Source organism: Anolis sagrei, chromosome 3, assembly GCF_037176765.1.
Source record: "Anolis sagrei isolate rAnoSag1 chromosome 3, rAnoSag1.mat, whole genome shotgun sequence".
NCBI lineage: Eukaryota > Metazoa > Chordata > Lepidosauria > Squamata > Dactyloidae > Anolis > Anolis sagrei.
The window spans coordinates 201,067,835-201,081,690 of NC_090023.1; the positions used below are offsets into that span (position 1 = coordinate 201,067,835).

The 13,856-nt window shown below is 35.8% G+C and overlaps 1 protein-coding gene across 2 annotated transcripts in view; it reads right to left on the reverse strand.

The window, feature by feature from the left end:
- Window positions 1-2,116: 2,116 nt before the first annotated feature.
- WDR11 (WD repeat domain 11) overlaps window positions 2,117-13,856 on the reverse strand; it is a 58,381-nt gene continuing 46,641 nt past the window's right edge. For both annotated transcript variants that reach the window (XM_067465805.1, XM_067465804.1), the window contains exons 20-29: window positions 12,501-12,609; window positions 11,456-11,518; window positions 9,154-9,219; window positions 8,356-8,527; window positions 7,477-7,572; window positions 7,086-7,251; window positions 6,078-6,175; window positions 4,965-5,110; window positions 4,126-4,206; window positions 2,117-3,743 (exon numbers count right to left, since the gene is read on the reverse strand). In XM_067465805.1, the coding sequence (XP_067321906.1) occupies window positions 3,578-3,743; window positions 4,126-4,206; window positions 4,965-5,110; window positions 6,078-6,175; window positions 7,086-7,251; window positions 7,477-7,572; window positions 8,356-8,527; window positions 9,154-9,219; window positions 11,456-11,518; window positions 12,501-12,609 (1,163 nt within the window). In that variant the 3' untranslated portion in view covers window positions 2,117-3,577. The remainder of the gene's footprint in view (window positions 3,744-4,125; window positions 4,207-4,964; window positions 5,111-6,077; window positions 6,176-7,085; window positions 7,252-7,476; window positions 7,573-8,355; window positions 8,528-9,153; window positions 9,220-11,455; window positions 11,519-12,500; window positions 12,610-13,856) is intronic.

Genomic DNA, 13,856 nt, shown 5'->3' on the forward strand with positions numbered 1-13,856 from the left:
AGTTTTTACACTATTTGTATAATGTCTCAGTTTTGGAAAAGATAGGTTATGAAGGAACTAAAAACTTAAAAGTACAACAGCAAATTCATAAAATCATGATTATATATTTTCTAAAAAAATCACTATGTATTAAATAAGCAATGTTGGTTTCAAGGCAAGAACACATTAGAGTTTCATGCCAGTTTTCATGAGTGCCTTTTGTAGTTCACACATAGCCATTCTTTTCTCTGCTTATATATTTTTCAGAAATAGCTCGCTGTGCTATACAAAGTAGGTATGAAAGGAAACAGCACTGTGAATGAAAGATAATAAGAGAGACTTCCTGGTACCTGCTCTATTTTAGACTCCTGTGTATCCTACAGAGGTGTTAAATGTAGGGCCTGACCCATGAATTTCAACATAGATAACAGCTATGCCCATGAAAGGGTGTGGTCACTGATTTCTCAGTGAAATTAATGATTTCTACGCTACATCTATCTAAGTCAGTGTGGGCAGAAAAGAAAACACAGCTATGTGGGTTGATGAGATAACTTCTAAGATAGCATATCCATACTTTTCTTCAGATTTTCAGCATGCTGAAGATGGAAGGGTTGCTTACTTGTAACCATGTTGGTTCAAGGGGTCATCTGTGAAATTCACACCTGTGGTAGTTCCTGCATCCTCGCAGCTGTCGGAACTCTTCTAGAAAGCTCTTGAGTAATAGGGCTACAGCCCCATTCACCCTCTCAGAAGATATAGACAGAACAGAGGGGCTGTAGCCTCAGTTCCCGTACCCCAAAGTAGCAGCTGTGAAGTGAGGCATGACAAATGTGGGGAGGATGGGTGAATGTGTGAATTTCACATATGATCACTCAAAGAAACAATGTTATAGGTAAGCAACGCTTCCTTCTTTTTTGTGTGAAATATGCACCTGTGGTAGATTAGCAAGCTGTCCCCATGAGATAGTGTGCGTCATGCCCTGAGGAGAACAGGACAGTTCTACCAAAAACTGCATCCCTCTTAGTGAGGACATCCAATTTGTAGTGGGTGGAGGGGTCGACCGGATTGTTGCCTGTCAGATGCCTTCAAGTGGAATGCCTCTCAGGAGTGCCGTAGACGTCGCAACTGCCCTGGTAGAATGAGCTTTCACCTGCAGTCTAGCCCTGCCAACTGGTATTCCAACCAAATTGTTGACACAAGCCAGGATGACAGCCTCTGAATGGATACTGGGTATGCTCAAAACAGTCTTCTATAAAAGTCCCTGAATCACAGCAAGGCTTCCTGTATTTTGAAAAGCTTGCTGATTCAGATAGTGATTCTTGTCTTAAAAGGGAATATCACAATCTGATTAAAATCACAATCTGATTAAATGAAGAAAAGCATCAAAATATTTCTACTATACTGAAGCTATGAATCAACCTGTACAATACTGAGCCAGATGAGATTTTCAGAAGGTAATTACATGAATTCATAGTCTGATGCTCACTAAAATGCACTAGGACCTCAATATCTAATTCTCAGATAATGTGAAAATTTGAAATTATTCCTCCAATGTAAACTTTTGTCAAGGATCACCTCTTTATTCTTCCTTTGGTGAAAATATTTATTACTTTGTTCTCATTCTCGAAACACTACCCAATAAAACCAGGACAATATTCTTTTCATTCTTTAATTGTTATGATCCAAATAAGGGTATTTCTTTTATGGTAAAGCATCAATATTGCACTATTTCTTGATTGAAGTAATATAGCAATGGAAAAACAGTCTCTTTTCAGCTGTTTGAAGACAAAGAACTGCAATCTCTAACTGCAAATTATAAAAACAAAGAAGGCAAGTAAGTCCTGACCATACAAACATAAAAGGTAAGTCGAATAAAAAATAATTTGAAGCTGCAAGTCACTTGAGAAAGTATTTTAATATTAGCTCATTTCTCACTTTCTCCCCCCAAGATGCTTGTTTGTGTAAAACATATGTGTTTCCTGGAATGGTTTACCCTGCCATACTGCCAGGAATGAATAAAGCTACATCAATCTCTTTCTAACAACTAATGAGTTTTACCACTTGGTACTGTATTGCTGAAATACTCTTTCTGCAGTAGCATTACATGCATTGTGAAGTATTCAAATATCAGCCAAAATGAACAAGAGAATTGTTTATTCCATTGTAGTGAGGATGTACACTTAAAAATAGAAGTTTGGAATGCTTCTGATTTCAAATTCAAGGACTAATCCACTGAGTATAATCCACAGAGTACTTTAACTCAACACCTGTGATATTTCTGGGCTAAATGCACATAACACAAAACGCAACATTAAAATTTTAAGAACAATTAACATGTACTCATTTGGATAGCAACCAAAAATGCGGGAATTAGAAAGACAGTTTACGTAATCTTGTAAGAAAAGCACTCAGGTTCAGATTAAGGCTATATCTAAGTACACTGTTAAACACTCATAATGCTCAATATATAGAGAAAAGGACAAATCTTTAATTCTTGTTAAGAGTTTGTGACAGAAAAGTCTATTTATACAACTAATAGAAGTTTGATCTGTTTTATTTTAAATTATCAGGAGAGCAGACTATTTCATAGACATAACTATATATTTTCTTTGCATGTTCATTACAGTCACCAACGTAGAGTGGCTTGGAAAGGGGACAATTTATCTGGGAAAGTGCAATCAATGGCATCTAGTTATGATAGCCATATTGTACCTCTAGAATTAGAAACAGCTTGTTTCTGAAGATCTGTTGCTGTGGAGTGGGTTATTACCTTATAGCTGCTTTTGGCCTTTTAAGAACCATGTTTTTGGATACTATGGGGAACAAAGAGGCCTTTGGCCTGATTCACCAGGGATCTCATGTCGTTCATATTACTGAAAAACACATTGATCTGTTTCTGCATTTCAATTACATCTCTTGCCCAGCTCTTGGACATGAAAATGAAGTAGTAAAAATCCTTCAAAAGGCTAGTTTCTTAGGGTCAAGGATTCTCTGCTTGTTGTCCCTCAGGATATATTCATATTAATCACATTTCAGGGAGAGTGCAAAGTCCTCCAAAGGATGCTTCCAAACCTTGGGTACAAAGTGACAGTGAATCTCTTTCATTTATCATTGCATTGTTCTTCCTTTTGGGTTTGGGAAGAGTCTGCAAGGGACAAAAATCAACCAAACCACTCCACTGTCCTGTGGTTTCTTGGAGTCTTGGTTCTTTGAGGAGGTATTTCTGACTGATTGTTTTGAAAGGGAAGGAAACTGAAAAAAAGGGTTGGTCCAAAGACTGTCTCCAACACTGATGTACATACAGATTCATTTTAGCTTTGGGGCTTCCACATTTATTTAAAGAGAACTTAAAATTGATATGTCTTTTCCTTAAGTAGCTGGAATTTTTTTATAAGCACTTTTAAAAAAACTTTTGATTAAAAAGAAGTATCCTGAAAATGTTATCTCTATCAATTTGAAAGAAAACTCTGTTGACACACAGCAATCTTCATTGATAATTTCTATTGCAGCCAAAGATGTATTCTTTTCCCAAAAGAGGCCCATTTTAAAGAAATCAACTTCAAATGACTCCATCGGATAAGAAGCTTTCTGTAGAGGTTCACTTGGAGCTGTCACTAAGTCCTTCTTCTTTCAATTGTTCAAGCTCATCTAATAAATCTTTCCCAGCTGGTCCTGCTTTAGAGGCAAACAAAGCAGCAGCCTGGGTAAACCCCAAAGTCTTCAGGTTTCTGGCATAATCAGCAAATACTGCATGGATCAGTTTTTGTAAACTGTGTGTTAAGGAACAGACATGAACCAATGGCAATAACCAGAACCAAAACTTTGTCATCTCACTCTTGAAAAAGATTCATCTTAAGGTGGGGCATTTATAGATAGTGATACTAACAATTAAACCTGCCCGTACTTTGATTTTGGGTATCAAAGTATTTAAAACAACCCATGCTCTTCCTCATGGAGCACATTGCATGTTATTCCTTGGATAAACTGTAGCCATTTCCTTCCTTAAAAAATGTTACCCGGCCATCCCACCTTAAATATTTGTTTTTCAGTTCAGACCAAGTATTTTTTTTAACATCAAGTCCAAATTGCTCCCTTAATCAGCAGGCTTCTAATTTTACAATGCCAGTAATAGTTTCAAAAAGGATATTTGCATCTTCGTTAACCTCAATTGCACCATACTTGAGGCAAGCTTCGAGGAATAAGGCGGCCCTATCAAAATATCTCATACTGTTAAAGAGAGGAACAAATCATTAGGATACAAAAGACAACTTAAAATATATATTGTCAGTATGTAGGAAAACACACTGACTGCTTTGCAACATGCCTTAGTAAGGTTTTTGGTACAATAATTCCAATAAAGGCCATTAATTTCAAACAGAAATTGATACACTGTATGTTTTTTCCTCATCAAACTATATCTGCCTACAACAAAGTGTATCAAATCAAAAACAAACACACAGAGTTTATATACTTGCCCTCCATAGCCTTGTAGGCTCACTGTTTTCTTTCTCTGTCTCTCACTTGAATGAATATTGATTTATATTATTTGACAAATGGGAAGAATGCTCCAGGTATTTGATGAACTGGGCTCTAGTCAGTGAGAAATCTTTCATTTCAGGGCCTTTTAGTCTCATAGTTTACAACCTCGTACCATAACCGCAGTTGCGTATTTTCATTCAATTAAGATTTAACACGGCATGTGGGAGACCCCATGGAAAGTTTATGAGACCAGACATTGTCTTTAGGATGCCAAATAGGCCCTTATTTCAATTTCTGAGTGGAGGCACAACAGACATTTATTTACTACTGCAGTAATGTGTGTAACTTACAGGTATGCACCTGTACTGCTGCACATTTACGATCTCTATGTAGACATGTCTGTTGTACTATTGCCACAAGTAGCTGTCAGCACTGATGAATTGGATGACAGTAAACAGATAAAATGAAATGAAAAGGGAAATGAAAACAAAAATGCCTCATTTGACCTGTGTAACATCTCTGCAACTCTCATGAAACAACCAAGGGAGAGGAGGACAAGGATGGCCTTGGATTTCTGATTGATTTGTGGAGAGCAAAGATTATCAACCCAACGCTTCATAACATCCGCACATTCCTCTGCATTCAGACGAACCTAGGAAAGAGCAGAAATACTTCAGCACATTTTATGAGTCATAGTGCAAATAGGTACAAAAATGCACACATTCTTAATACAGAAGGTTTGTCCTCTCCTTGGGATGAAGTGGGAAGGGAGTTGTGTGTTTTTTAACACATTATGAGGCAATTATGGGACTGACATGCAAATTCTGTTCAATTCTTGGAAAGTTTCAATTTTATTAATCTCTGGCTATATTAAAGTCTCACCAAAAGTTTTTGCAGAAACTCAGCTACAGTGTAAAGATATTCCCAGAAAGTGATGGGGCTTCAATGAATTAAAGATGTGGGATAAGAAGAAGTGAGACAATAATGGCAAGAGTGATATCTGGTCAAAATAACCAGCAGAAAGGAAGTCTGCAACCAAAACAGAAAGAACTAGAACAATGCAAAGCTAGAAATGGTTGTAAAGGGACCTCAGTGGAGATCACAAGAAGGAAATTTGAAGCAAATCTGGAGATTGAACTATAATCTCTGGAGATCTTACTGATTTCAATGCAAAGCCATTATACACGACTTTGCAGATGGTCCTATTACCACTTGCAGAGTCCTGACTTAGACCTTCAAGTTATGGATACAGGGAATTTCCCACTCCGTTGATTCTGATTCATAAAGAACCTAGGAGAGACATCCACATTCTCCTTACTTTCACCTTGTTCTAGCTGTTAATCTATAATATTCTCACAGAAGTTGATATTAAAGCTGCAAATCTCTTAGTATAGCATTTTGAACAGTTATTGTTATTAATGCTTCAAAATTTGTAGCTGGCATTTTTCACTTTTTCAGAATATTGAATGATTCCTCCCCATCCCCCTTCCTGAAAAGCATGTCAGCTTTTTTTTAATTTTAGCTTTTTCTCTGCTGGTTGTTTATCAGCATAATCTGCTGGTTGTTTACTAGCAAGCAACAGATCACAGAGAATAGGAAGGACTGAAAAAATTGCCTACTTTTGCAAGCCATGCAGCTCGATTCCATTCTCCATAGGTTTGTAGGTAACGACACGCATCAGCAGCTTTATCTATTAAGCACAGCAACTGGACACCTTCTGTAAAAGAAGTAATTGCCATCTTAATTTCTAACTAGCTTGATTAATTGACATGAACTATGAAGCCCCCATAGCAGCTAACAACATCAAACCTTGCCAATTGCTACCTGAGGAGTCCCCCAGCACTTTGTGCCCACGTATTTATTTTTTTAATTTTTACAATACATCAAAAATTTAAATATTTGAATACTTGAGATTCACACTCTCTTGCAAACTAAGGGTGACAAGAAGAGGTATATACATCATACAGATGTGATGATACAACAGATACAGAAACTCGACAGATCACAGCACAGTTTTACATTTTCCTCTAGAAGAATGAGTTGCTTACATATGGGTTGTCTCTTGTAACTGTGTTATTTCGAGGGGTGATCTGTGAAATTCGCACATATGGGTTGTCTGTGCATGCCGGTGCAGTTTGGAACCTTTAAGATCTCTAAATTGAAACATTTTGGCGGAGGCCTCACCCATTCTCCCCATAATGTATAAATGCCTGGAATTGAGGCTCAGCCCTGCCCACAGACATTTATACAGTATGGGGAGATTGAACGGGGCCTCCGCCAAAATGTTTCAATTTAGAGATTTAGAAGGTTCCAAACCGCACCACACATGTGTAGACAACCCATATGTGCGGTTTCACAGACACCACACAGAATAAACTGTTCTCAGCAGCATTCCCCCACCTCACTACTTTATAATTTAATGTTTTAATTAATGTTTAACTTGTGTTATATTATGTTGTATGTTTTGACATCAAATTGTTGCCGGTTGTAAGCCGCCCTGGGTGCCCCCTGAAGGTTGAGAAGGATGGAGTACAAATGTTTGAAATAAATAAATAAATAATAACTACTGAAGCATTTCAGTTTGATTGAGTCTAAATTCAAGGCTCCAGAAAGAAAGTACATTTCACCTGCCAGCTTTCCATTTGCAATCATGTTGGTTGCCACCAATTTGATGGTACTTTGGGATGGGCCTGAGGAAGTGACTGTTGTAACCAAACATGCTTTGAGTGAATCACAGTAGTAGTAGGGATTCTCAGCACTTGTTTCCAAGAGTAACTGCACAGCTCTATCCGTCTGGGAAGGAATAAAAAATAATTATACAATTTCCAATGCAACCTTTCAAAAAAAGAAAAAAAAAGAAAACAGAATTGCACAATAATAATATCTATTGCCAGTGTAACTTAATTTTATCCTTGGTGTGCTAATTACTTTCTTGTGCTAATGAAAACAGAATGAATTCAATAGTAAAAAAAGAAGAAGAAGAAGAAGAAGAAGAAGAAAAAAAATGGAAAGACAAACCTGGCCTAGAAGCAGCAGCTGGTCTGTGCATTTCCTGGTATGGTCGTAATTTGATCTTTTAGCTTCTTGAAGATTGACCCGTTCAAGCTGGAATTTCTACAGAGATTTAGATGAAAATGAATAATATATTGCAAATTACTATTAATGAAACAAGAATTGAGTTTCTGTGATATACACAAAAACAAGGTGATCTCCAGAGGACTAACAATATATTGTTGTGCTTCAATAATGTACATTTCTCAAGAGTTCATCTTTTCATGGGAACTTATATAGAAATAACTCTGTCCAGATAAATTTGACTGGGTATATTTCTCTTTTAACCATAAATGGGGGGACTGGCATAAGGAAAATATGAATATGTTAACAAAATAGCACAATTTACTATGATCAATGTTCCACTGAAAGTATTACAGTCCTGATAAATGCAAGTATTTCTGCTATATAGTTTTAGCATTTTGGAGAATGGACTTGCTATAGACTTTCTTGGCTCAAAAAGTTCAGATATTTCAACTGAGAAATATTGTTTCTGCAAATTCATCAGATCTATTACTAATGAAAATTTGAGAAAGTGATTCAGCTATTTATGAAGCAAAATTACTGTAATTGGGTCTGACCTATGGGGTAGTGTGGCTATAATTAGAAATTGATAAGTACCTTTTCCCATTTCCATCAGTGACAAAATTCTTAATTGCCCATCACACCTTGCACTATACGGTGCGAAATATAGAAACCAGTAATACATGCACATATTAAGGTATATAAGGATATAAAAAGAATGACATATGAGAGCCTCAAATGAAAGGTGAACAGCCTTATGTGGAAGTAAAGGTGCTATCTTTAATTATTTGACCTGTCTCATTAGCAAAATATATGGAATACCTGGAAATATGAGTTTTCACACAGCGTATCATAACATATATCTAGTGGACTAATCCATTTTTCTTGAGAAACGTTTTCTGCTTTTTCAGTGAATGTCTTCCCCTGGGAAAAGGTATGCAAATAATGGGCAGCAGCGGTCCAGAAATGCAGTTCTGATTCATCACCATACAGCCTGGATAAAGCAAAAGTCTGAATTGAAGTTTTATTATTTATTTATGTATTTAATTATTTATTTACTGTATTTATATACCGCCTTTCTCAGCCCACAGGTGACTCAAGGCGGTTTACAGGTAGAATTCAATGCTTACAAGATCATAAATACAATTAAAACATTACATATAATAAAAACTAAACAGAATCAATAAAATATAAATCCATAGTGTCTCCTTGTTAAAAATGTTTTCCGGTCTCGTTGTCTAGTTGTTCCGTTGTTCTATGTCAATTACTCTGCATTTGCAAACTCTTGTTCAAAAAGCCATGTCTTGACTTTTTTCCAGAATGTTAAACCGTTGTCCACTGAAAACTTTAAATGAAGAAACAATAGTTCTCCTGAGACTATCTTCAGAATACAGATGGTATGGTTTTTCCATCCCCAAAGAGTCCCTGACATATAGTGAGCAGGTCAGGGTGCCCCACAGACCTTAAGATAGCAGGAGTAACCCAATAATACTTGCTTAAATGCAGGGAAAAGGTAATTGGACACATGATGAAATAGCATTATTTTAGGGAAGTCTCAAAAGAATCAGGTTTAAAACTACATTAGAATTCTACATGTAAAACATGTATAAAGCTTCTTACCTTGAAACTAACAGGCATCGCTGCAGAAGGGTGAATTCTGCATCAAGCAAAAGCTTCTTGATATCACTGCAAAATAATATTATTTTCCCTGAAAAAATTCATCTGGAGGACATTGCATTCTCAACATATATGAACATATGCTCAAAAACATCATGCTGTACTCTTTTTTTAAGGTCATCAGTCCATTCTAATCTTTTACTATGTGAACAAATAAGCAACAGTTCAGGACAAAAATGTGTATCACATTAACCCAATAGTTTCTTGTTCCAAATCCATGGTAAGTGATCCTGTACCCAAATCATGAAATCTTTCTATTATGTCTGTCGCTGTTGTTCTTCTGAATCAACGTTTTTTTATTTTCAATTTACATATTCTTAAAAAACAGTGAAAGAAATTTATATAAATGTATATATGCATGAATCAATACAATACTTCCTAAGATCTGTACTATATTTGTATTTGGTATACTCTCTCCTCCGCCCACGTCTCCCAATTTAGTGACTTCCCATCCCTTGGGTTAGAGAAATTCATATATAATTCCATTCTTCCTTCCTATTACATTGTTTTTCTATTCTTCTTTCTGGCCTGATATTTATTATTTATACATTCTCTACACTGTTTCTAACAGGTCAAATTTTGAAGTCTTCTTTAAAAAAGCCACAAAACCACAAAAACTAAAACCACAAAAACTATCAAAGTTTTATCCAAATTTCAAAGATAAATGCTGGAAGTGTGAGGACCATAAAGGGTTCTTCCATAGGTGGTAGACATGGCAAAGAAAAACTGGAGTGACATTCAAGAAAAAAATCCAAAAATATTGGTTATCTAATTTAAATCGCAACCCGAGTACTTTCTATTAGGAATTACAGACTTTGAGATAAATAAAAACAAAGAGAAACTTTTCAACTATTTAATAACTGCGGCTAGAAGAGTATATGCCCAAAAATGGAGATCGAAAGAGTTACCATCATTAGAACAATGGATATTAAAAATAATAGACATAATGAAAATAGATAAATTAACCCAATTAATGAGGCAAGATTCGCAGGGGAAAAATTGCAACAGATACGGCAGTACTGATGAAATTTATGCAACGAGAAAAAAATGAAATGGACAGAAGGCATTAATTATTAAAACAACAATTGTCCTCAGAGGAGAGAGGCACAAAGAGGCAAGAGCAGAAATATAATGACTTGGAAAAAAGACAATGAAAATACCTGTGGAGAAGATTGGAAGCCAATTATCTTTTTCTTCTTCTCTCCACCCACCCATTATTTACCTTTTCAAAACCACACCAATTTTCATTTTCCCCCTCTTTTCTTTTTTCCCCCTTTCCTAGATTAGTATACCCTAACCCTAACCTTTTCCCCAGTTTTTAAATATTGTAAAAAATGGCTATTTTATTTCTTCAATAAAAATTATTCTTTAAAAAAACCCATTTCCTTCTTTGTTTTTTACAATGTTTAGAAATGCTTCCCAGTCCTTAATAAAGTGTTTTTGAGCTTTTTCTTTGTTCATCATTGCTAATTTGTTCATTTCTACTATTTTAAAGACTTTCACCATCTGTTTTCTATTGTTGTGAGGTCCACTTTCATCCAGAAATGTGTGTATATTATTCTTCCTGCAATTATCATGTAGTGCAATAATTTGTAGTTTAATTATTTTTGTTTGTTTATTTGATCTTCCCAATAAAAATAATTTGGGGTCCAATTGTATCTTTGATTGAAAAAAATATTGCAGTGTTTTTTGTAAATTGCCCCAGAATGCTCTTGCTTTTTTACAGGTTCGCCACATGTGGAAGAACGTTGCTTCTTGCTCTTTACATTTCCAGCACTTTTTGTATCTTCCATTATACATTTTAGGGTTGCTGGGGTCAGGTGCTACTTGTTCATCATTTTATTAAAAAATTCTCTAAGGTCGTAGTGCAGATTTTAAAAGAAAAAAATAAAAACTTTGTTTGGAGAGACTGATTAAGATTATAGTCTATATACATGAAGTTTGTCAGTAAGTGACTTGCATTAGAGCACATCATACTTGGTAACTTTGCCAGTGCTTCCAATTGATCTGGCTGCCAGGGCAATAAGGCTGCTAACAATACTGCCGACACAAAAAATGAACTAAAAAACTGACACCAAGAGACAATAAAGATGTTTTATGTGTCATTTCTACAAATGTATAACATTATCAGTTGAACAGATCTGCTGGAAGCTAAATATGCTGAATACAGATATCGATTAGTAACACCAGCAATCAAGAGTATATTTTGATTAACACATGAATGCATTAACTGAGATACGCTTACTTGGATAATGAGTGCAATTGTTCTTGTAGCAAATTTTTAACATTTTCATTCTCTGCATAATTTCTGAAAAGCAAACAATACAATTAACAAGGCAAAAATTAGTCTGAGGCCAAATAACCCAATTCTCATCCAGAGTACACCATCTGCTGCAAATTCAGAGGAATAACCAGAGTTGGGGGAAAAACAGAATCATCACTCTAATGTTAAGTAGAAGATGTAAATACGGACAATTTCTTCTCACAACTCAACAAAGCATTTCAGAAATAGGTTGTTTTAAATGAAGAGAATTCTCTTGCATTGGTATTTTGTTGTCAATTGTGAGTTAAATTTAACTTTATGTTATGAGACTTCTACAAATGTAACAAAAGTTTGCCTTCTGTTCCTCCCTCCCCATCTACTCCCAAATTTGCAAGGTAGAAGATATATGGAATAGGACTTATTCTGCAGTGTCTCTGCCACATTTTAGGTTGCAATTTATCTTTGGTAATTCAAACATTTGCATATAAGATCTCTAATCCTCAATACATCCACAGATATATGTCATACAACCAGTTACCGTCTTTGCTCATCTCATGAAAGAACCAAGTGTGCATAGTATTTATTTGATTGTTATGCACAGGTGTTACATATAGAAGAAACTTGACTTGTTTCTATGCAAGTAAATAATAGTATAGCCTACAACTTGTCCTACTGAATTGAGTGACTGAAAAGAAATGCAGTGTATTCAGATAAATACAAAATAATGATAAATGTTGACTTCCAAATTTATGAAAATCACAACTAAACAAAAAGTAGTATGACCCACCCATACACTCCTAATCCAGAGGTGCCCAACTTTAGCTTGATATTGTGTGAGCCTATGCCTCTGCATTTCCCCAATAAAGGAGTTGAAAAAACAACTGCACATGAAGACAAGTTCTTGTCTTGCCCAACAATGTTTTAAACCTCACCCAGATCCAGTATGCTCTCCTCCAACTGTTAAAAAGCTGTATGTGTGTTGTCACTTTATAAAATTAGACTTTTGAGTTTTAACAAAGAATCTTACATGTCGGAAATATCCAGAGAATATTTATTATTCCAAGGCTGGTGCAGCAAAAATGCCTTCAAAGCTAAAGAGGCTCTTGGAATGAGAAGATATGGACACCACACAGGTTCTGGAAAACAAAGAGATGGGGAGGGGAGGAAAAAGAAAAGGAAGACCTACATTAGGTTCAAAGGAACACCTGAAAACCTCCCACAAATATAGTAAAAGAGATTTAAAAAATTCTGGGACATGTGCTTATTACAGATGGTAGAGAAAAGTTTGATACTCTGAGTTCATAATCTCTTGAAAAGAACTGCCATATCAGGAGAGCAATCCTTGTATGATCAGTGGCAAGTCTAAGAGAAATTAGTGTGACTAAGGCCCTTTCTACACTGACATATACATCCATATTATCTGCTTTGAACTGGATTATATAGCAGTGTAGACTCATATAATCCACTTCAAAGCAGATAATGTGGATTATCTGCTTTGATCATCTGAATTATATGGCAGTGTAGAAGGGGCTTAGGACTTCCCCGGCGTATAGCTCAAAAACATAGTTATTTTAGTCTGGAATATCAGTACATAGAAATCTTGTAGCCCCTCAGAGACTAACAAAAAAAAAAAAAAGAAGTTGGTATACTTTCACAGAGTGAGCCTGCTTCTTCAGATATATGGAGCGAAGTGCCTAGAAACAGACCTATACAGCATACTATGTGTTTGAATAACCATAGAAATACAAAACTTGTGGGTATGGTGATCAATGTTGCCCTAACCCTATCCCTATCCTTACAATTGAGTTCCACCAGTTTGCCCACCCATGCCCAGAAATTGTTTATTGTTACAGGTTCATTGGTTTTTGGTTTGATGGTTGCTCTTATATTCTGTTGTAATGTTGTTGTTTTATTCTGTTTTATGCTATTGATGTTTTTTTTTTTTAGTGTGGTATATTTTAATCATGTTTGTTTTGGGCTCCATGTAAGATGCTCTGAGTCCCTTCGGGGATATGTAAGCGGGATATACAAATAAAGTCATTATTATTATTATCAGGTGACAAATTCAATATTAATGATGGCCATTGGCAGACAAAGATAGTTGGGAAGATGTTCCCTAAGGTAAAAATGAGTAAATGGTCATATGAATGGTGGAGGGAGTTGTTGGAATGTAGTGTGATGCTGGTCAGGAACCAGAAAGGAGACATGATAAAACTGGTGATGGTTTCACTAGTGTTATAATCTGTGTATTGTGCCAGGAAACTATTGTCTCTGTTCTGGAGTTTGTTGATATTTTCCAATTCAGCTGTTTCTTATTTCAATCTTCCTCTGTAGTTGTTCAGAGCCCAGAGATGAAATGCACAGGAAGATTGAATCTTTATTG